General features: G+C 39.7%; 1 protein-coding gene across 4 annotated transcripts in view; it reads right to left on the bottom strand.

Annotated features, from left to right (window-relative positions):
- CORIN (corin, serine peptidase) overlaps positions 1-24,875 on the bottom strand; it is a 261,407-nt gene that overhangs the window by 74,217 nt on the left and 162,315 nt on the right. For 3 of the 4 annotated variants that reach the window (XM_007180752.3, XM_007180749.2, XM_007180751.2), the window contains exons 7-11: positions 18,977-19,084; positions 16,390-16,500; positions 13,869-13,985; positions 9,309-9,416; positions 1,259-1,490 (exon numbers count right to left, since the gene is read on the bottom strand). In XM_007180752.3, the coding sequence (XP_007180814.2) occupies positions 1,259-1,490; positions 9,309-9,416; positions 13,869-13,985; positions 16,390-16,500; positions 18,977-19,084 (676 nt within the window). The remainder of the gene's footprint in view (positions 1-1,258; positions 1,491-9,308; positions 9,417-13,868; positions 13,986-16,389; positions 16,501-18,976; positions 19,085-24,875) is intronic. The other variant, XM_007180750.2, reaches the window with a different exon arrangement.

Raw genomic sequence — 24,875 nt, 5'->3', positions numbered from 1 at the left:
ATAAAACTGGTAGACGTTTTATTAGTGATACTTTAAAAGGCATTTAATAGAAATTTTCAGAATCATGTTTGCACAGCCAACGTTAAGTTTTACTCTATTTGTATAATTTGTTTAGTTCCCCCAAATCATTTTTAAATTTTATTGCTTCCTGTCCCAACTCTATAGATGGCCCTACCTTGTCATCCATTTGATATTTGGCATATAATTTACTGTTTTCCCATCTGTCCACTGTATTGATATTCTTGCTTTTTCTTAAAGCTCTGAGTGACTTCTGGTCCCAACATATGGTTTCCATAGTTACCACTCACATTTAGGCAGGCACATCTGTGTATTCACCCCTTGATGGAAAACAGCCCTGAGAAAAGCAGCCCTCACCTCTGTGACAGCCACCTTGTACGTGCACATCCTCTGACTATAACCCTGAACACACAGCATAGAAGAGGGACCAAACTGCCACAGAGCAGTTAGTCGCGCTCCTGTCCTAACATCAGAGCTTTGTTTATTCTGGGCTTACAATCAATGGGCAGCACTTTACATTTATGTACATTCATCTAATCTCACAACAACCCAACCCAACCACCACCACCAGCCTGATCTTACAGGTAAAGAAACTGAGGCTGGGAGAGACTGAGGAACCTGTCTCAGGCTACAAGCAGCTACAGAAGAGCCAGGTCTTGAATCAGGAGGTGGACACCAGAGTAATAATCTTAACCCGTAGGGCATCACTCATATCCTAAGTTCAAGCCACACTCTTGAAATACCGTCCTGTATTTCATCTAACCAGGTAGAAAAACAGCAATGTCCATCCCCTGTCCATGCTGTGAGTTTGGTGTGATGACTCCCTCAGGCCACTCTTCGTGTAACGTCTTCTCACTTTTGATGCTATCAGAAGGCAGCATTTAAAACACATCAACATTGCCAGACAAACAGGCAGACACACCCCCTTCTGCTGACTCAACATTTTAAAAAACCGCTTCCTGATGCAACACAATGAAACACTTGTGATTTTATTTGATTAAAGTCCATGAATTATTATCAAAGGCAGTTCATATCTCTCTTGTTTGGTATTTCACTGATGAGTTCTTACTCAGATATTCATTTTAGAATTCCTACTTCTTTACTTTTTAAATAGGTAATCTGTTAAATACAGGACTTGTTGGCAAAGTATGTACTTTGTCTAAACTCAAGCTATGTCTTCACTCCCTTGGTTCTTCTTGAGGGACAATGAGGATGCCTGGGGGAGACCCCATTGTATTACCTGCAAGGGGGGATACGCTGGCTTGTATTCTTGTCACACTTTGGTACCAAGATGGTGCAGGCAAAGAACATGAGGTATTTGTAACAGTTGGTCTGAACAAGTGCAGGGAAAAGAGAAGACTCCCAGCTGATGGATGCTTCCTTTTGAGTCCGGTGGCCGAGGTAATTTGGATAAGTTGTGTGGTTGTAGGGCAAATTCATGCAGAGTTCCAACGTAATTGGTTCACACTGACCTAACAAAAAAACACACATACAGATACATATTATATATTTTTAAATTTCACATGTAAAACAATTTCTTAAAAACGTACAAAATTAAAGTCTATCTTACCCTCTTTCTTGGAAGTAGCTAAGACTAGATGTAAGTAGTATATGAGATTGCCGTCAAAAGGTAAATAGTGCGGTTAATGAAGTGTCTTGACAAACCAAGATTCATTTCTGTATATGGGGCTGCTAGCACACGGTCCAGGATGCATGTTTCAGAAAGTCTTTCTCATTTTTTTTCCCCTCGGCTCCACTTATCTGATTCCTTTTACTCACTTTAATTTGTCTTCTGATTGATCCATTACTTCTAAACTAGTGTATTCCCCACCGCCTTCATAGCCATCTTAAAAAAAATCAATGAATTTGGCTAAATAGGCAATTCGATGACTTTTTTCTATATGTTTTATTGTTGATCAGTGTATAAGGCTACACAATTTCAGGGCAAGAGGAGGCTGAGATCCATTAGATATCCATTGCCAATGAGATAACCCCTAACCCTTTAGCTTGGCATCCAAGGCTATTTCACACTCCAAATCACAGCCTAACTTTCCAGCCTCATCACCCATGACTATCTCGCCAGCAATATTTCCTTGGCGACACCAGACATTTTAAGAATTGCATGCGTCCTCTGTGGGTCCCATTAGCTTTTATCCCCTTCTTTCCTTCACACACTTGTAATCACCCCTCAAATGCAATTGTGGTTCTAGCTGCCAGGTACATAGGGCAACTGCTGATTGGAATAATCATGGTTCTAGCTGCCAGGTACATAGGGCAACTGCTGATTGAAATAATCCTTCCCCATCCTCCCCACTAAGCTAATTTCTCCTTGTTCTGCAGCACTCAGCACAAACCCCTCTTCCAGGAAGGCTTTCTGGCCAACCACTCTTCCCCTTCCACTCCTAGCAGGAGTCTCCGCTGAGCTCGAGAGCATCTCCAGGGTGTGCATGCCAAGCGCTCATTGCCCTCTGCTCTATTCTTTACTTACTTGCCTTCCGCATACAATTTGAGAGTTTTATGAAATGAGACCTCATTTCTTTTTTTTAATTGAAGTATAGTTGATTTACAATGTTGTGTTAGTTTTTGCTGTACAGCAAAGTGATTCATAAACACACACACGTATACATATAAAATTAATTCTTTTTCAGATTTTTTCCCATTATAGTTTATTACAAGACATTGAATATAGTTCCTTGGAGAACTTATTTCTTGACCTCAAAGTCTGCACCAAGCATAGTGTGAGAATTAAGGAAGGAAAGGAGGGGGGAGGCATCAGAAACTATCCTAGGCACTTTAAAATGTAAAAATAATGAAAAATAGAGTCCCTGCCATTGAAGCACTCTAAGCCTCCAGAGGAAGAAAGACACGTGCAGGTAGCTGTGGTATAACATGAACAGGCTAGGCTAGTGGGACTGAACAAAATGCTAGAGCCCGGAGAGACAGGGTGGATAGGAGCAGCTTGGGAAGCCTTCCCAGGATAAGTGGGGTTTGGGCAGGTTTGGGGGAATGCGGTGGAAAGGCTCTCTGTCCCCTCTCTGTCTGCGGTGGATATGCTTCATTCCCAGAGGAGAGAGGAAATCAAGGGAGTGTCTTGGTAGAATCAGGTCAGGTCCACCGGAGATTTCATGCCTTATTAAGAGTAATTATTCAAATTAAATTTAATTATTTGACTAGGAAATGGTATGCAGACAAACAGATTAGCAATAAGGACTGCAGTGAAATATTAAAACAGCTCTGGGACTATTTCTTAATTTAAAGAGTCTGAGGGCTTTGCAGAGATTATGCTGATAAGGAGCCTGATATTGGCCAGACTGAAAAATCTCACGGACCAAGTATATAAGACTCTCAGTTTATAGAGGAAGAAGTAACACTCTAAAGCTGGCATAATCCTGAGGATACCTACAGGGTGGAGAGAAGAAAAAGAGACAGAGGAGGTATGGGGTTGGTTCAGCTTACTACTTCTTCGATTTGTGAAAGAGGAGAAACACTGAAATGTTGAGTTCAGATAACACACAAAAAATGCATATTCCTTATAACAATGAAAACAATACAAAGACGTATATAGGAAAAGCTCTTCATCTCCCCACCTCCCTCTCTCTTAACTTCCCTCAATGCCAAAAGATGGGTTTCCTCTTCAGCTTGCTTTTGTTGCTTGATTACCTGTCATGACCATCTTACAAATCAGTAGAGGCAGCTCAAACTCTGTATTTTTCTTAATTTCTTTAATATACTTAAAATTTTACAAAAATGGGATCATTCACACATATTTTGATTCAGTCTTTTCTTCCCTGTAGATGTCTTTTCTTTCTCTCTCTTCCTCAACTACCCTATCAAGTTTTAACTTTTTATCAGTTTGTTTCCTTGAGATGATTAATAGGCATATCACATGCATAACTTTTCTCTTTTGATATGTGGGGGGATGTATTGATTTTGATTTAGGATAAGATATAGGCTTTAAGTGTCTCAGAGTCAAGGGAGATGAAAGGATTAAGTTATAATCATATATTATTCTGAGATCTTTACTGAATGCGGTGAGGTTGTTTAGTTTCCTTCATAAAGGCATTCTTCACAAAGTGCTAAGCAAGATAAACTCTCAAGTATCTGGCAACCTCAAATTCTATGATTTATGGTATCAATAAACTTTTGTATCTTAAGCAGTAGACTCACTGACAAGCCTGACTGACATTAGCCACTAGAGGGCGATCACATCACAAACATGTGAGGACGTTTGGCTGTTGCAGGGCTGTATAATTCAGTGTGAGCTTGAGGCAGTGCCTGGCACGGCATCCTGAGGATAGATGAGGTTTAATAAATATCTGTAGAAAAAAAGATCCTGATGGAGTCTCAATGATAGCCCACCTTTCAAAGTCTGAAACAATATTTGACAAATTCAACCTAAAGAAAGGACTGTTAATTAAACGATGTTACATCTTTATCATGATGCAATACCTGAAGCCAATGGAAATCATGTATTAGATTGATGGTCGTTTACATGAGAAAATGTCATTTCCAACATCCATTGGCATATATATCCAAGATTCATCTTTGTGTCAAAACTTTAAATCTCTATTATTATTTATTTTTTAGAATTTGAAGAGCTATTTTAAGGTGAACACCCTTATAACTACCCAGGTCAAGCAACTGAACTCTGCCAGACATCCCACGTACCCTTCCATATCCCCTGTCTTATGTCGACCTTCTCCTTCCCCCACAAAGTAAATGCTGAGTTTCAGAGTCATCACTTCCTTGCTCTTCTTCACAGCTTTATTACATAAGTGTGCACCACATCCTACATACTACAGTTTGGCTACCCATTTTTGAAAACCAAATTTAAGTCTCTTATACTATCTATGTTCCCCCTCCCCTCCATCTCTTTATTTTTCTTTAATGTTTAACTATTGAAGAATCCGGGGACTTGACCTGTAGAGTGTGCCAGAGTTTGGATTTTGCTGATTGCACACTGCTGGGGAGGTTAAACATGTTCCCCTGTCCCCCTTGTCTCCTGAACACTGGCAGCTGAAGCCAGGGGGCTGATTAGGCTTCATCTCTTTGGCAAGACCCTAGGTGCTGCGGTGTTCTTTCATCAGAAGACACATCCGTCTGATTTCTTTTTGTGATGTCTACAGCTGTATGTCCATGCTCAGTGCCTTGCCCTGTTAATTCACCTGGTTACCAAATGGTAATATTCTAATTCACAATCATTTATCTTCCACTTACTAGTTGGGAATGCTTTTAGAAAGAGATTGTTCCTCTCATCTACTATTTGCTCCTGAGAACTGAAGCCCTTAATCATTACAGCATATGGCTTTTTGACCACACCCCCTATACTATCTGTTCCTTCCACCTAGAGATTGCAAGGAGAGGGCAGGAAATTGACAGACCACTGGGAAATTATTTGAAGAACAAAGCTGTTCATTTCTTCCTGGATATAACTTTTCAGTGGGGGGGAATCATACTGCCGTCTTCCCACTCATATATACGACTTTGGTTTTCCTTTTATGTTCTTCAAATACACTCAAACAGTTTCCCTAGCGTCTCACTGTCTCATCAGCTTCCTCTTTCATCACAGGTGTTCTTGCCACGTTCTCTCCATATATATTCAGCAAACATTTGAACACCCCCTCTTCCGAGTATCAGGCACTGGGCTAGTCACTCGTCCCCATTCCTTCTCTGTTATTAAAAATAAGTGTTGGAAGAAAAATGTACACAAGTAACATGTAGAACTAAAGGTTGATGGAACACTATGGGAAACTGGGGAGGGTCCCTGAGGCATGACAGTCATACCTGGCTTCATACAGCCATGGTGATCATGGGCGCAGGGAGGTGAGGAGAGACACATGCCCAGGAGCTGCTCTCTCCGCCAGGTTCCCCCAGCTGTCTGGATTGTACTCTACAAGGTACAAGTGATGGATTAGTCCCTCCACACCAGACTGATGGGAAATAACATTCCTGCTCCTACCCCCTAAGGCAAGGACATGTCCATATTCTGCCTCCCAGCAGGGTGCAAACATGTTAAAGATTCTGGGCTGGAGTGGATGTGGTGATACTGTGATACTTTTAAGCCTCTCCATACACAATATCACCTGAGATGTGTTCTTTAGGCTTTTTTTAATTGTAGGCACGTCTGCTAATCTGAGATAAACCATGGATCTTATCCACTGAAAAATATGAAAACCACGAAGACTTTTTTTCACACCCAATTTCAGGATGTCACTAATCCCAGCAGCCTCGTCAGGCCACAAAGCAATAATTCTCAACTTTTGCTGCACACTGGGGACACCTGGGGAATTTTTTAAATACTGATGCCGAGGTCCCACCCAGTATATCTTCAGGGACCATTGGAACGTTATTATAATATTTTATGGGGTGGCAAGAACCATTATCTTTAAGGACTAGCCTCCCAGCAACTCCAGTGAGAGGCTGACTCCACCAGAAAGAATCTCCACATTCTCCAAACTCATATTCCCCACTGGCAGGGAGCCAGAGAAAGAGAGTACTGCTCAGTCGTGCTCCAGGATCTAGATAACAGTAGTCTCTGACAGTGTCAAAGATCTTTAAACAATTAATCACATTTTCAAGTGCATGAAGAGTTTTCTGAGAGGAGATGATACTTGTCCGTATTTACAGAGAACCAAGTAGACACACACCATCCTGAAGCTCTTTGAAAAATAAGGAATAACATCTTTAATCTCAGCTGGAAGTTAGGCATATACACTGCTTATGTGCCTGGCAGAGACAGCAGCTCCTGGGCATGGGTCTCTCCTCGTGCCCATGATCGCCATGGTTGTATGAAGCCGGGTATGACTGTCATGCCTCAGGGACGCCCCCAACTTTCCCATAGTACTCCATCAACCTTTAGTTCTAAATGTTTACTCATGTACTTTTTTCTCCAACACTTATTTCTAATAACACAGAAGGAACGGAGACCAAGGACAAGCCCAGTGCCTGATACTCGGAAGATGGGGTGTTCAAATGTTTGCTAAATATATATGGAGAGAACGTGGCAAGAACATCTGTGATGAAAGAGGAAGCTGATGAGACAGTGAGATGCTAGGGAAACTGTTTGAGTGTATTTGAAGAACATAAAAGGAAAACCGAAGTTGTATATATGAATGGGAAGGTGGCCATATGATCCCACTGTTGAAAAGTTAGCTCCAGGAAGGCTGGAATCATGTCTCCCTTCATTGCCATCCAAGTGCCCAGTGCCCATCCCAATGCCTGGGACATCACAGACACACTAGAAATACTGGTTGAATATACATGATAAATGGAATATTTCCTGCCATATCAATAAACAAAGGATGTCACAGTCACCAATGATTGTAGCCCTCCAACGTGAGCTGGTGAGCCCTCAGGAAACTCAGGGCTGAAAAGAATACCTGCCATCTAGCAGCCATCTGACTGCAGCCACTCCCTGCTGTGAGCCCTGAGGAAACTCAGGATGTGTCAGGATACTGGCCCCAGATAGCTGAGGTGCATATCAAAGGAATTATTTCAGGGAGCCAAGACTCTTGCATCTTCCAAGACTCTTACATACATAGAAAAGCGCTAAATTCCTTAACTTCAGATACCTGGTTTTCTTTGATTAATAATAATCTTTTGACATTCCTGACTACCTGTTTTTTCAAAGTTATCTGAAATGCTGTCTCCCGGCCTGCTGTCCTCATTTTGCCCAATAAAATTTAACTCGTAACTCTCACGTTGTGCATTTTTTTTAAGTCAACATACATACCAGCTGAGTTATCTAGTGCCCTTCCTATGAGTTCTTTTTTTTTTTTTTTTTGGACAGGTGATAACATATTTTTATTTTTAATCTTGGAATATTTCAAGTATAGAGAAAATAGGATAACATATACTTGGTTACTCCCTGCCTAAATTTGACACAGGCTAACATTGCTCTGTCACCTTTTTTTAATCTAACAGTAAGTGCCATTACATGTCAGACAACCCCCAAAACTTTAATAAAATACACGTGTCTGAGACAATACTGTCACGGTCCAAAATTCTACAGCCCCAGTTCAAGGTGAAGTAAAAAAATGATTCTGAAAGAGTTCCAGGGCAGGCTGGGAGATGAGCAAAGTCAAATCATATGTATATACATATATACACATACATAGACATATATTTAATCAGTTTAGAGTGAATAAAATGGTAGTGCATCTTAGTGGCCAGACTGATATCTATCTGCACTGTTCTCTCCTATGGGAAATGGAGGAGGGCTGGGTATTGTGCTTTCGGCCAAACAGTTATTAAGTGCTTGTGAAATTAAACAAAAAATCTTGTTAGTCTGGGTTATTAATTGGCTGTCGCCCTCACACCCCTATCCAGCCCACTGTTTTCACCCCTTGATATCCCCTAAGGGGTATGGGCTACCCGCCCCCCATAAGCTCTACACTGACCCAGAAAGGTCACAGAGCAGAATTAGGATCTGAAAACTTCAGCAAATCCAGAGACCCAAACCCTTCAGCCTTTCAACCTCCCGGCCTCCAGGGGCCTTCACTGCTGGGATCTGTGCTAAGAAGTCATACCTTCTCGTCAACTGAAAGCTGACAGACCTGCTTCTAAATTTCAAGCCCAAGCTGACAGGGAAGCCAAAAATTAATTCTAAAACGTGAAAGAAGGGAGTAGAATGTGAAAGCAGAGCCCAGAAGTAAGCAACCATTACTAGAAATCAGTCTTTGGGGGCTTTCCAACTCATTTAAAATTTCCCGAGAGAGTCTTTCTGCTACTCCTGCCCATTCAGTCTTCCCCTAATCATTCCTCCTCCTGAAGCCAGTTTGGATACAGCCACCTGTCTACACCATTTGGAGCGAGGTCATTATAGGTCAGCAAAGTTCCTGGAAGGGTGAGAATACATTTTATTACAAGAACAGACGGCCAAAGTTTTATGTGGCTATTTAGATGAACTTCATATTTACTTCTTGGATAAAGTTTCCATTTTTGAAGCTGGGCTTTAAAAAGGAAGAAAGATAGCATTTGCCTGCAGATGGAGCCAAGAAAATAATATATAGGAGCTGACGTTGAGTGGAAAGTCACGGCAATGACATTAAGCAATGGATTTATAGCCCATTCATGATGACACATTTGTTTATGATTTAAGTTAATTAAGACCATTTTGCTTCTTTTCTGCTACCACATGCAACCTTTAAAAAAGAAAGAGAAATATATATATACATATACATATTTTGGAGGGATTCCACACTTCAGCATTTTAATGTCAACGCAAAAGGATAAAACTGAATGCACAGCCTGACGTGGTGATTGCATTTGTCAGCAGCAACTGTACTTACTACAGTTATTCAGCCTGTTGCTGGGATCACAAAGAGAGGTACCGCCACATGAATCAAGGCAGGAACTGTAGAGGCATCTTTGATCTCCTTCTTGACACGGAGTCTGACCTACAGAGGGGGTAAAAGCACATTTACTTTCATCAGCATCTATAAATTCCATGCACTAGGATCTGAAGGATCCAGAACCGAGGAAGGAAACAACTTTAATTTCCTTCCAAATTCTCCAAAAATTCTGAACACATGTTGAGATTCTGTAGGAATAAAGAACTAAGAGGCAACCCATCCTTCAAAAATCAGCTGTTGCTGCTTTTAATGGAAAAGAGAGCATCTTATATTTACATGGGTGCATGGAGTTGATGACAAAAGAAAATTCAAGTGATTTGAGGGAAAGGCCAATATTTTTAAGACTCATTTGATCCCAACTCTAGTCTTCCCTCTAAGGAAAATGCTTTCCTTAATAATAAATAAGGCATCGACATCAATACAATAAGGATACTTTATCATGGCATAAGTCTTAAGCAGCTGTTATCCACATTTTCTGTGTCCTTGGAAAGTTGCACTGGCCTAGCTGCAATGACCTGAGAATTGGGTTTCTTGTTTCCAAATGGATGACAACAGTAATATCAACCTAATGGCTTTTCCTTAAGGTATGTGGAGAGGAAACCGCTTTTCCCATTGATTTCCTGGTCATTTGTAGATTAAATGGATAAGGTAATAAATTACTGCCTGTTCTCTTTCTAGCTCGCCCCCATTATAGTCAATTACTCAGACACGTCACGTGGAACCTAGAAAATCTTGCAAGGCAGTTTTAAATATAAATAACAGTATGGGTATACATACAATCATTCTTATCTGTAATTCTGAGACAATATTTATTATACTGGACTTTCTTATCTATAATTCTAAGACTTATAAGACTTATCTATAATCTTATCTATAATTCTAAATATAATATTTATTATTCTGGACTCTTTCTCCCTTCCAGTACCATTAATGAACAACACTATATACCACAGCCTTGCATAAAATAGATATCACTCCTTTTTTTTTTTTCTTTTAATGTTAGCAGGTCAAACTTTTTTTTGCAAGGTAAGCCAGGATAAGTTCCATGAATTTAGTCTCTTGAAGAAATTTTATTAAGACAGCATGCATTCATTATTTCAGCCGATATTAAGTGCCCACTATGTGACAACTTATGTGACCAGCTAGGCACTGAGCATTAAAAGACAGAAAACCCTGATAATTTCTACCCTAATCAGGGATATCGTCATGAACGGAATCTTACAATGCTATGTGATCACTGCTCCACTGAAGGTACATGTAAAAAGCAGTAAAAGCAAACTACGACAGTAAGAGTAAAGCTTCTCAAAGGAGTTCTTCAGGCAGATGGGGTAAGTTGGGATAAGAGGGAAGGATGGGTTTCCCAAACAGACAGCAGGATATGCAAAGGCCTGGAGTAAAAAGTACACAGGCTGGAGTCACTGGAGGTTAAGGGAGACTAAACAGGAAGGCTGAGAGTGAGGCTGAGGGTTGTCATGGCCTAAATCTTGAATAGGGCCCCAAGTCCCGGCAGAAGCAGTCCCAGACCCCCTCCCAGCCTGGTTGAGCAGAACCAGCCTTCGATCACCGCTGACACTTGTAACTCGCTCCCCTTCACTCTCAGCTCGCCAAACGCAGTGGCCTTCTCCCACTACTCTAAGCTACCTTGCTCCTTCCTGCCACCTCGGTGCCTTTGGCCAAGCGGTTCCCTGTGTCTAAAATTCCTTCTCCAGTCCCACTCTCCTTTGCTAATTCCATTCATTCTTCCGATTGTGTCTCCTACAGCTCCATCTCAGGGAAGCTTCCCAGAGGCCCTGTACCAGGACATGCATCCAATACATGGCATCCTAGCACCTTGAATTTCCCTCCTGGCCTATGTCACTCCCCAGTTAGACAAGGACCAGCACAATTATTTGTATCGGCTTATCTCCCCAAGGAGCCTGCCAGCCCCATCAGCAGTTTCGCTTGCCACTAAGTTCCCAGCACCACAATATACTTTTATTATATTGAATTCATTAGAGTGGATAAAGATGCTACAATTTTACTTTGTGATCCATTTTATCATGTGACTTTCTAACATCTCACACATGTAAGGAAGTATTTACAAATCCTGCCACTGCATAGTAAAAAATCCAAAATTATTTCAAACAGCATTGAATTATGTAGAAAGAAAGAACTATTTGATCAAAAGGGAGTTGCTTGGCTGACATGCACACAATAACTCATGGCTAGAAAGGGATTTCCTTCTGAATTTTAAAACTGGTAAAATGAAGCGCTCGTTATCTAGTTTTTTATGGACTAAATCTGTGATTAAAACGCTCTCCCTTTAGGTCTGAAATGCGTTTTCATTAAAGCCATCCTAATGATCAATATTCACTATGACAAAGCTAATTTAGTTATAGGTGACTAATCTCATTAGCTGATTTGGAATATACACAGCCTAAGACTTGCTTTCACATAGCAGCCATGTGATAATAACTTACATTTATTGAGTGCTCACCACGTGCCATCTCTATGAAGTAGTTATCATTATTCTGAGATTACAGACACAGAAACTGAAATGTAACAGGGTTAAGTTACTGGCCTAAAGTCAACCAGGTAGTAGGTGGCAGAGCTGGGTTTGAACCCAGGCAGCTGGGCGGCAACATCCACATTCTTAACAACTAGGCTATGTTGGTAAGAGATAAGGTCACTTATAAGCAAATGTAGTGATTTTTAAGTCAAAGGATATTACCAACCCTGTACTGAGAGATGCTTCTACACAAACTAGGACTTAAAACAATCAGTGTAGAGCTTTCTTTTCTGGCAGAAATAGACACACTTAAAAAATCAACTTATTTGATTTACTTTTTCTTTGGGGGTTTCACAGATAATATCAGACTCCTTTTAAAGTGTATTTAAGTACATTGCTTGGAAGGAAAACATAAACAAGACGAAAAGACAACCCTCAGAATGGGAGAAAATATTTGCAAATGAAGCAACTGACAAAGGATTAATCTCCAAGATTTACAAGCAGCTCATGCAGCTCAATATCAAAAAAACAAACAACCCAATCCAAAAATGGGCAGAAGATGTAAATAGACATTTCTCCAAAGAAGATATACAGATTGCCAACAAACACATGAAAGGATGCTCAACATCACAATCATTAGAGAAATGAAAATCAAAACTACAATGAGGTATCACCTCACACCAGTCAGAATGGCCATCATCAAAAAATCTACAAACAATAAATGCTGGAGAGGGTGTGGAGAAAAGGGAACCCTCTTGCACTGTTGGTGGGAATGTAAATTGATACAGCCACTATGGAGAACAGTATGCAGGTTCTTTAAAAAAACTAAAAATATAACTACCATATAACCCAGCAATCCCACTACTGGGCGTATACCCTGAGAAAACCATAATTCAAAAAGAGTCATGTACCACAATGTTCACTGCAGCTCTATTTACAATAGCCAGGACATGGAAGCAACCTAAGTGTCCATTGACAGATGAATGGATAAAGAAGATGTGGCACATATATACAATGGAATATTACTCAGCCATAAAAAGGAACGAAATTGAGTTATTTGTAGTGAGGTGGATGGACCTAGAGACTGTCATACAGAGTGAAGTAAGTCAGAGAAAAACAAATACTGTATGCTAACACATATATATGGAATCTAAAAAAAAAAAAAATAGTTCTGAAGAACCTAGGGTCAGGACAAGAATAAAGACGCAGACGTAGAGAAAGGACTTGAGGACACGGGGAGGGGGAAAGGTAAGCTGGGACGAAGTGAGAGAGTGGCATGGACATATATACACTACCAAATGTAAAATAGATAGCTAGTGGGAAGCAGCCACATAGCACAGGGAGATCAGCTCGGTGCTTTGTGACCACCTAGAGGGGTGGGATAGGGAGGATGGAGGGAGACGCAAGAGGGAGGGGATATGGGGATATATGTATATGTATAGCTGATTCACTATGTTATAAAGCAGAAACTAACACACCATTGTAAAGGAATTATACTCCAATGAAGATGTTAAAAAAATAAAAAATAAAAATAAAAACGATTCCCTGAAAGCCAAAAAAAAAAAAGAAAAAAAGTATATTTCTTGGTAATGTGAGGCATTAAACTGCTTCTCTGCACATGGTTATTTTAGGAAGCCGTTACATTTAATTTCAGAAGCCAGTTCTTTCTAATTGAAATCTAATTGAATTGAATACTATATGCTACACTTTTCTCTTTATCGTGGTGTTTCCCCATAAAACATCTAACTGAATCTGCCCATGCTGTTTAAGTGTTTAACCTCTACTCTTCACCCTTAGGGATGATTTTTCAGTGTAAGTTGCATGAGAGTTACATTTACCATAAGCAAGGGTTTCTGGCTGACCAGAGCTGTGAGGACCAGTGCATTAGGCAATCTGGCATTATTTATGTGGGGATCCTTTAAGCTCTAGGTAACTTCCAACTTTTTGCTTTGCTCTCAAGGAAAGGCCCGCCGGTAAGGACCGTTTCCGGGGCTGGAGCACACACTTACCATTGGTGCAACTCTCTTCATCACTTCCGTCCTTACAGTCCTCGTCTCCATCACACTGGAAAGTGCTGGGGATACACTGGCCACTTCTGCATTCCACCAGACCCTGGCTGTGACACGCTAGGAAATGCCAAAATAACATGCATTTTAATTATCTCTACTTCTTTCAGTCTATAGATCACATCAATGATTCCCATTTATCTGGCATCACCAAGAATGAAGTGTTCTAAATATCTGAATGTTCTGCATAAATGAATGAATATATCATTCATTTTGTTCATTCCAAGTATTTTTGGAATGGAAAGTTTCCTTTCAGGAATTTCTCTTCCCTTATTAAATAGCACTCACTAAAAATTTTTTCTTGATCATTGCATGGTGAAAAACAGTATTAATGATGGTAGTAGTTATACTACTAATATAAAAGCTACAATTTATTAAAGCCTTACTATATGGCAATAACTGTGCTAGGAGTATTAGGTGTCTAATCTCCAATTCTCATAACAAATTTGCAAATGGATATTATCGACCTTGTTTAGAATAAGGAAACTGAAGCTTAGAGAGGTTAGTGTTTGCCTCAAAGTCTCAAGGCTGTTAAAAGGTAGGGCCAGAATGTGAAGGCAAGCTTTTCTAACCCAAGCCCCAACATTTCACTCTGCACCAACCTGACCTAATGCACTAATGAAGTGGTATATGTGAAAGACTTGCATAGTACCTACCACATAATAAACACTTTATTTCAAAACTTGCTTACGACGTCTGGCATTTAAAAGGGATGGTCTAGGGCCATTAACCTTCCAATTTCTGAAGGTTGTCTTAATTTTATCCCTGTTGTCTTTTAGAACGTTAGAAACCCATGTATCATATGACCTCGGCCTTCACCAACTTATGGTCTACATACACACATACATACACACATACATAAATACATACATGAGCACCAAGTCCTTGCTTTTCCAAGATCCATCAAAATACAGTCCACTCCGTTCCACTATGTCCACTAAGCAAGGACTCAGGTACTATTCCAGTTCAAACAAGTTCAGGAAAGAAGAAAGCTGGGCATTGCATTTCCTAATTAATTTATGTGATTTTTCTTATGTCAAAATAAAAACCATGCAACCCACATTTCTAATTTTGCCTCAAGTTATAGGCAGATTAAATAGTCAATCTCATATGTATCAGCTGTTCCTACTTTTATTAGACAGCAAAAGAAGGAATAAAGAGTTTAATTAGTTTGAACTTGCATAAAATGCACCATATTAACTCTTTCAGATCAATATTACTCTCTTTTAACAAATAGCTGCTGCTATTCAATCATTTTATTATCCCCTACTGAGTATACTGTAGTTTCTAGGGAATAAAATGTGATCAGCCATATTTGATTTTATTAGGAGGTGTGTAATAGCTACCTGAAGACTTTTTTTTTTAATTGAAGGATAGTTGATTTACAATATCATGTTAGTTTCAGGTGTACAGCACAGTGATTCAGTTATATATATATATGTATCTATTCAATATTTTTCAGATTCTTTTCCCTTATAGATTAGTACAAAATATTGAGTATAGTTCCCTGTGCTATACAGTAGGACCTTGCTGGTTATCTATTTTATATGTAGCAGTGTGTATGTGTTAATCCCAACCTCCTAATTTATCCCTCGCCCACCCCCTTTTCCCCTTTGGTAACCATAAGTTTGTTTTCTATGTCTGTGAGTCTGTTTCTGTTTTGTAAATTAGTTCATTTGTATCATTTTTTTAGATCCCACATATAAGTGATATCATATGATACTTGTCTTTCTCTGTCTAGCTTACTTCACTTAGTATGATCATCTCTAGGTCCATCCATGTTGCTGCAAATGACATTATTTTATTCTTTTTTATGGCTGAGCAATATTCCATTGTATATATGTGCCACATCTTCTGTATCCATTCGTCTGTTGAGGGACATTTAGGTTGCTGCCATGTCCTGGCTATTGTAAACAGTGCTGCAATGAACACTGGGGTGCATGTGTCTTTTTGAGTTAGAGTTTTCTCCGGATATACTCACCCAGAAATAAGACGGGCTCTAAAGTTACAATATTATTGCACACTCTGTGTAACTCTATGAACACTGAAGGCTCTCTTATCTCTGCCAGTTCTCCCCCGGTTCTCCCACACGTGGTACCTGAGAGCACCTCTGGAGGCTCCCACTTAACTGCTCATATATTGTTTGCAGAAGAAAAGTGCCCCAGTCTCCGGGAAGAACATTCCCTTTGACAAAGTCACAGGCCCAGAAAGGATATTTGTGGACAATGAGAAAGAAAACTGCCACCCGCTTGGCCAGAGCAGCCAAATCAGGCTTGGAGTTTTGGAGAGAGAGATGCGGGAGTCAGTTACACTATGTTGTTACTGTCATCACACCAATCAATTATTATCTGTATAGGCTAGGACCAAAGTGTAAGAATCTGTTTAGATAGTGAACCTTGAGTGCATTTGACTAAACAGGCAGAAGTAGAAAAATAAGCAAAATGAAAACCCTCAGGGCACTCACAGCAATTGACCTCGTCGGACTTATCCCCACAGTCATGGTCACCGTCACACACCCACTCTATGGCAATGCAGCGCCCATCTCCACAGCGATGCCCCTCTGTGGGGTTGCAATCTGGAGGAAACCAAAACTCAGGAGGATGGAGAGAACCAGCATGACAAACACTTAGAACTGTATGGCTTGTGGTTCCAGTAGAAGAGAGTCTGTTCCAGTTATTCCAATACCGTCAATAGCCTTTCCACTCTGGGTCTGGCACCTCCCGGCCAACCATGTGGCCCTCTGGCCACCATCACTACGGGGTAAGACCTGACTGTTTTTCAGATGAATAACAACTGCCCAGCTCTTTTAGGACCCATAGTTTGTTCTGGGTTTTGTTGTGTTTAGTCACTGTTTTCTTTCCTTATGAAAATTTTGTGATTTGGCTCAAATAAACAGAACTGTGATTTGGATTTCACAATGTAGATAGCTGATTTGATGATTCGTGACAACTCTGTCATGTTTCTAAGAATTGCAACTTATCTCTCTGTGGTAAACTGCGGAGGCAGGTATCTCCTCCTGTCAACTTGCCTGATGCTCAGCTTAGGTTTTCTATTGAACTGTCTAAATATATAACTCATACTTGAAAGAACTGCTGGGTAAGAAATGCAAAATATTTGGGGTTTTTTTAATGATTCTTTTTATCCTGGATTTAACCTCTGTCCCAAACTATATATTCCTGGGGAAACAGGAGAACTAAGTGATGTTTCTTCTCACAGAGGGCAGAACCTATAGGATTCTTTGATATGAGACATGGAATAACCTTAATATAAACAACCCTTTAAAAGATGTATGTAGATTCATGAATAACAGATTCCATAATGAGGAACTATCATAGACTTCCATTAACAGCACCACTGTCTTTAACAGACCTGTGGAGGGACCATGGATCTTGAAGGATATAGGGGAGCAATTAAGTGAAGAAGATGGAAGACATGGTACAGAGAAAAGAAGAAAGACACAATAGCTGGGATGCATGGGTGGGAACCAGAAGAGCCAGCACATGCTCAGCCTGCTAAAGATGGGCAGCTGGGACAGAGAATGGTCTAAGAGGACATCGTGATTATTACCATTAGGTAGAAACAAAGTCATCCTAAGAGCACAAACCTCATGATATCCTACTACCTTCAGAGGAACTAGGTTGAGTTGGTAAGACCACTGTCTTTCACACGCCAACTATACACTGGCCCTCTCCACTGACCTATTGAACTACCAAGCTACACTCAATTCCCCCCTCCCTCATTTTTACTCTCTCTTCTCCAGTTATCTTATTGGTAAAAGGAGGAGTTGGAGTAGATAATCTCTAAGGTCCCAAACTATAAATTTTATGATGTATACAATTACAATGGTGTCTCATTCTTTGTGTCCCGAGACTACTCAATCCCAGAAGATAATCCATATCTATCTAGTGACCCGTGGGATGTTTTGCACATACGTACATTTTCCAACATTCTTATGGATGCAGTGAGGGGCAGCTACACAGGTGCTTCTAGAAACTACTGAGTTTCCCAGCATGGGGCCATTTCTGACATTCACCACTCCTCCGAGGCATTCCCCTGATCCTCCCCCAGCATTTCTTTTGATATTCTCTAATGCTGAATATTATTTCACATCATTTGCCCAGTGTCCTGCCTCACCTCACCCTTCTGTTCATATTAGAAAGTTCTTCTGTCACTCAATAATATACTACCTTAAAAAAAAATTCAAAAGCTAATCACAAATTCAGAAAGGTAAATAAGCAAGAAGAATTTTGCTGGTTTTAATTCATGAGAGGGCATTCAGAATTGAACTCGGCTCTTTTAAAGGTAGGGTCATTCTTTTTTTTTTAATTGAGATATAATTGACATATAGTGTTGTATAAGTTTATGCTAAATAAGATAAGCCAGAAAAAGAAAGACAAATACTGTGTGATATCACTAACATGTGGAATCTAAAAAAATCTGATTTTGTTCAAACAGAGTGTAGACTGCTGGTTACCAGGGGCTGGGAGGGTGAGGAATTGGGAAGATGCTGTTTATAGGTACAAACGTGCAACTAGTAGGTAGGTTCCTTCTTTAAAAGTTAAGATCAGTTTTTGTACATAAAACAAATGCACCCTTCTAACCTTCGATATCCCCACTGCAGAAGTTGCCCCTGTAGTGTGTGGCAATCAAATAAAGGAGGGGTCTTTGGTTATACATAATAAGGGGATCAGGAACAGAAAATATATCTGTCTGCAAAGTTTTGCTCAAGAACTCAAAATCTAAACACGAGCCACCGGCTCCAACCAGAGGAGAAACCAAACATTTTCAAAGAGAAAAAAAAAGTTAACTCCCATTTCTACTCCACATCTTTAGCATTTCCTTAGTATGACTTTTTGTAAGGAATCTTACATTTACACATAAGACATGACTGAGACTAATAATTTAAAAAACTTCCTCTTTCTGAAAATTAAGAAACCAATCATTTTGTAATTTCACCCACTAATCACATTAACAAACAATGAGCTACAAGTTCTTGATTATCAATTTCTGCAATGTTAAATGAAAACCTTCAGGGAAATAATGCTACTTACCACAGTTTTGCTCATCACTCAGATCCCCACAGTCGTCATATCCATCACATACCAGGCTATAATTAAGGCACTTGCCCGTGTGACAGTGAAACAGATTCTCGCTGCAATCTGAAAATAAGAGAAGCCACTGATGGGTCATTAGAGCAGAACAGGATGTTACAGTAGTAGTTTATATAACAAAAGCATATCATGGGAGGGAAATCATAATGGTAACCTGGTCCACATCTATGCTTTTACAGGTGAGGAGACTGTGGTGCAGAGAGATCTAATGACTTGCTCAAGGTCACCTAACAAGTTACTGAAGAACCACAACTAGGACCCTCTGGCTCCCAAGACAATGCTTTTATCACTTCCTGACAGTATTTATCTGAGCTCCGCTTTATGACACCTGAAAGCTCCTTTAGAGTCAAATATGAGAAAAGACATTCTCAACTCACCATAGTTCCTAATGAAGTTCATGTTCATACAGAATGAATACTTAATAGAGGGTGAGTAGTTATTTCTTAAAAATGTTTCCTTTAAAATGAAAGTCTAGTTTTTGTCAATGGTAAGCATAAACATAACGAAGAGAAAAAGTCATTTAGATTAGAGAGTCATTACTTACTTTCACATCACCTAAGTCAATTGAATGTTTCACAGCATGACCCTCAAATAAACAGTACTGTCCTAGATTATGGTGCCAAGATAAGAATAAGTGATATATAACCTCAGGAAGCTTATAGTTTAATGTTGGAATAAACATCATGCAAGGAAATTTTAGTAAGAAGATAGGTCTTGTTCTTGGGTAAACCAGAACTCCTATCCTGGTTCTATCATCTATTAGCTGTGGGAATTTGAGTGTATTAGTTAAAATTTATAAGTCTGTAAACTTATTTCTGAAATTAGGATAAGAGCAATTATTTAATAGAGTTTAGGGGAAGGTATAAATAATAAATTAATGTAAGTTTCCAAGACAATTAAATGGGAAAAGAATACTCTTCAACAAATGGTGTTGGGACAACTGGATTTCAAATATGCAAAAATGAACTCTGACCTTTACCTCAAACCATACACAAAAATTATCTCAAAATGGATTCTAGACTTCAATGTAAGAGCTAAAATTATGAAGCTTCTAGGAAAAAACATAGGAAAAAAATCTTCGTGACCTTGAGGAGGGCAAAGAATTCTTCGATATAACAACAAAACACAAGCCTAAAAGAAAAAAATAATAAATGGTTATCCATTAAAATTAAACATATTTGTGCTTCCAAAGATACTATTTAAAAATGAAAAGAGAAGCCATATACTGGAAAAAAATATTTTCAAAGCATGTATCTGATAAAGGACTTATATCCAAAATATATATAGACCTCTTACACTCAATAATAAGACAAACAATCCAATTACAAGGAAGCAAAAATCTTGAATAGAAAGTCTTCATAAAGACATATGAATGGCTGATAAGCACAAGAAAAGGTGCTCAATATAATCATTAAGGAAATGCAAGTAAAACCACAATAAGATACTATTACATATCCCCTAAAATAGTTATAATAGATGAGACAGATAATGCCAAGTATTGACAAGGATTTTAAGAAACTGAAACTCTCATATATAGTTGGTGGGGATGTAAAATAATAATGCCACTTTGGAAAGCAGTTTGGCTGCTTCTTATAAACTTAACTATAACCTTATCATGTGATTCGTGAATTCCACACTTAGAAAGCTACCCAAGAAAAGTGAAACATATATCCACACAAAGACTTGTATGTGAATGTTTACAGCAGCATTATCCATAATAGCCAAAGACTGGAAACAATCTAAATGCTCAATGATTGGTAAATGGATAAGCAAAATGTAGTATATTCATACAATGGGATACTATTCACCAATTAAAAGTATCAAACTACTGATACATGTGACAGCATAGATGAAGCTCAGAAACATTATGCTAAGTGAAAGAAACCAATGACTACGTATTATGCAACCCATTTATGAAGTTCCTGGAAAAGGCAAACTTACAGAGACAGATGTCAGAGCAGTGGTTATCTATGGCTGGAGATGTGGGAGTGGGGACTGACTGCAAATAGGTAGAAGGAAAGTGTGGGGAGAGATGAAAAAGTTCTAGAAGTAGACTGTGGTGATGGTTGCACAATTCTATAAATTTACTAAAAATCAATGGGTTAATTTTACAGTATGTAAATTACACTTCAATAAAGCTGTAAAAATGTTTAAAATACATGTAAAGCCTGCATGTAATAGAAACTAGATTTCTTAAATGTATTATTTTTTCCCTTATTTAAAGTGAATGAAGTTCGAAAATAGATTCGTAAGGCTGGAGAGGGATCATGGAAGATGAGCAGGATTTTAGTAGAGTGGATGGAATGAAAACTTCAGCAGGTTTCAAATAGAGGCAACAGCAAGAACAAAGGAAAGAGGTGAGAAATGGAGGCATGTGTGAGGATCAGTCTGCTTGGCTGACAAAGACCAAGAATCTAATGGTCAACAGTCCAGTCTCCTGAATTACAGCTAACTGTTCCTCCTCAAATAGACGTCTGCATCTCATACAACTGGTGATGGGTGCCTCTTTACTATAAACATTCCAAACAATTTATTATCAGAAGTCTTGGGCAAAGGGACTTCCCTGGTGGTGCAGTGGTTAAGAATCCGCCTGCCAATGCAGGGGACACGGGTACGATCCCTGGTCCGGGAAGATTCCACATGCCACGGAGGAACTAAGCCCGTGCGCCACAACTACTGAGCCTGCGCTCTAGGGCCCGCGAGCCACAACTACTGAGCCCACGCGCCACAACTACTGAAGCCCACGTGCCTAGAGCCCGTGCTCCACAACAAGAGAAGCCACTGCAATGAGAAGCCTGCTCACCGCAACAAAGAGTAGTCCCCGCTCGCCACAACTAGAGAAAGCCTGTGAGCAGCAATGAAGACCCAACGCAGCCAAAAATAAATAAATAAATAAATAAATTTATTAAAAAAAGTCTTGGGCATTGATCAGTGAAACTGTTAGCCACATCAAAATATTATACTTGTTATTCACATGACTCATCAACTTCTCTTTCAAAGAGCATTCTTCTAAAAAAAAGTTACTTAAATACTCTTAGAATCACATCATTTTAGAAATGGAATGGGCCTTAGAGATCATCTGTTCAGCGCCATCATTAAGAGGGTGTGTGTATGTCTACATACACAAACACACACGTGCGTACACATATGCTCATATTTATACACATACAGAACTTTGTAAGTACTTTCAATTTTTCATTTCCTCTGGGACAACCATCATAAGGGAAAATATAAGGACTAAAAAGAGATCCCAGTTTCACCTTGACCGTACTATTTCCTCCCATTCAACAGAGGGTACTAACTTCCCACCCTGCACCCCACTGCTGACACACACACACACACACACACACACACACACACACACACACACACACACACACAGAGGCTGAGTCAAGAAAGGTTATGATTTTGGTTCTCCTGCCCACTGAGCAGGGTTGGGGAATTTGTGCATCAAGATATATACATTTCCTCGGGAAGTTTTAAAAGATCTTTCTGATTTTTATTTTCATCTCTTGTGAGAAGTTTTGAATCGGCATGCTAGAATCAGCAGTACCAGGGTCCTCACTGTGACCATCAGTGCAGAAGTACTTACATTACCTGGAGGAGGAGACAGGGTGGAGGGGTGACAGATTTTAAACCATACGAATTAATTTTTTTAAGCAGTACACTTCATTTTTTTGATGATAGGACTGGGAAATCAAATATTCCTTTCAGAATCTGATTAACCTGAGAACACACTAAAAATTTCCAAAGTGGACCCTCTGTGTGGCCTATTCTAGGATCCCCGGTAATTCATACTAAAGCACCTCATTGGACATATTTTGTAAATTAACGCTGTCACTTATTAGCTTATTTCATAAGTGAAGATGATTCAAACATTTTTTTAAAATTCCTCATTATTCACACAGGTGCAGATGCAACTTTCCACTGTTATGACTTTCTTGGTTAGATGCCATTTTCCGGTTAGATACAAAACTAGCTGCATTTGGAAAACAACTATTGCCTCCCTAAGGTCTGTGTAATTAGTAAACACACAAAACCTTAACCAAAGGCATTGCACACCCAGAAATACATAGCACATAGCAAAGATCACAGTGCCTCCTTTTATTGGAATAAATGTTTATTTGAACCGAAAAGAGATGTTGTCAGTGTAATTTGGGGCCAACGATCAAAACTTGCAAAAGCTGCTTGCTGTGATTTTCTCGCTCAATACAAGCATAATTTTGCGTAACCTAAGGTAGGTGTTTTTCTAGATACAGATCTTTTTTTCTGAATGAGAGCTTGATACAAAATGTTACTTCTGAAGTTTTGCTTGTTAATATCTATTTCAGTCTGGCATCACAATGATTAACTTTTATCCCTCAAAACTGTCATTAAATGAAAGGGGAGAGCTAAGGAACAGAAAGCCTTTTATCACGAGCCTCATTCAGTTGGCTCAGTCTCTATAAGTCTGTAAACATAATCATGCTGCCTCAACTCAGGATACAAGTATGGATGCTCAATTTCCATCCCGAAACGCCCTCGTTTTGAGATGACCAAAGAGGTTAACCAATTTGCCCACAGTTGCCCAGATTATTACAGTGACCCGGGCTTCTTCACCTCCTGGGGTTTCTTCACCTATTGACTTCTAGCTCCAAAGGAGGATTTCTCAACTGCAGTACTGCTGACCTTTGGGGCTGGGTGACTCTCTGCTGAGGGGAGCTACCCTGTGCCTCGTATGATGTTCATCAACATTCCCAGCCACTGCCCACTAAATGCCAGTAGCATTCCCTCCAGCCTCCGCAGTGGTGACAATCAAACAGGTCTCTATACATTGCAGAACACCCCCCAGGAGTAATACTGCCCCCAGTTGAGAGCTACTGTTCTGGAATATCCAAACATCAACTCAGTCCAAGGCCAGTTCTAATCCCGTCTTTTCCATCAGGTGTCTCCACACCAAGCTGGCAACCAGTAATCCGCGCTCTTCTCTACTCACAGGACCTTTTTGTTTACACAATCTTCTTTTGCTCGGTGACATCTATTATATTGTTCTAAAACACTATATTTAATGATCTCTATTTTTATATGCCATTTCCCTGATTAGATTAAAAGTGTCATCAAGCAAGAAACCATGTCTTTTTTTTTTTTTTTTTTTTTTAAGAAACCATGTCTTAACAGTCTCTATATTTACTAGGTATCTAGAACATGCTTCACACATAGTGGGAACTCAAGATTATTCAATAATTTGATTGATTCCGCATAATCAGACTGCCACTAAACAGATGTGAATCTTCCAGACATCTGAAGCTTCCTCCATCGGCATAGAATGAAATACTTTTATTTTTATTAATGTGGTGGAAATCTTTCTAGTGTTTACTTGCACCCCATCTTAGTAAAGAAACTATGGTAGGTACAGTCATTTTTGATGACTCGGAAACATTATTTGGAATATCAGTGTTTATTTTGTGCTGTTTGGGTGGCCTCCTTTCTACACAGCTTCGTGGGGTGCTGCTTTTAAAACTGTTGTGCATATTGTAGTATTTGTCTCCTCTACAATGTATCACCTGACCTTTGGCGGGGCAGGGGTGGGAACAGTGTTGGGAGGAGGGAGGGCGTGGAGAATAAGATCACAGCCACAATCACAACCACAAATCCTAATGCCCTTTGAGAGTTACTGCATGCCAGACAGTGGTCTCTGTGCTTGACATCCAGTGACTCATTATTCTGCCCAACAATTCTAGAGATAGTTACTATTACTTATTGTCTCCATATTACTGATAAGGACACTGAGGCCCAAAGAGACTGAGTAACTTTCCACATTCACAGAGGCAGGAAATGATAAAGAAGAAATAGGAAGACA

The sequence above is a fragment of the Balaenoptera acutorostrata genome, chromosome 5 (genome assembly GCF_949987535.1).
Source record: "Balaenoptera acutorostrata chromosome 5, mBalAcu1.1, whole genome shotgun sequence".
NCBI lineage: Eukaryota > Metazoa > Chordata > Mammalia > Artiodactyla > Balaenopteridae > Balaenoptera > Balaenoptera acutorostrata.
The sequence above is the reverse complement of the archived record's forward strand: the minus strand, read 5'-3'. Positions and strand labels throughout refer to the sequence as shown.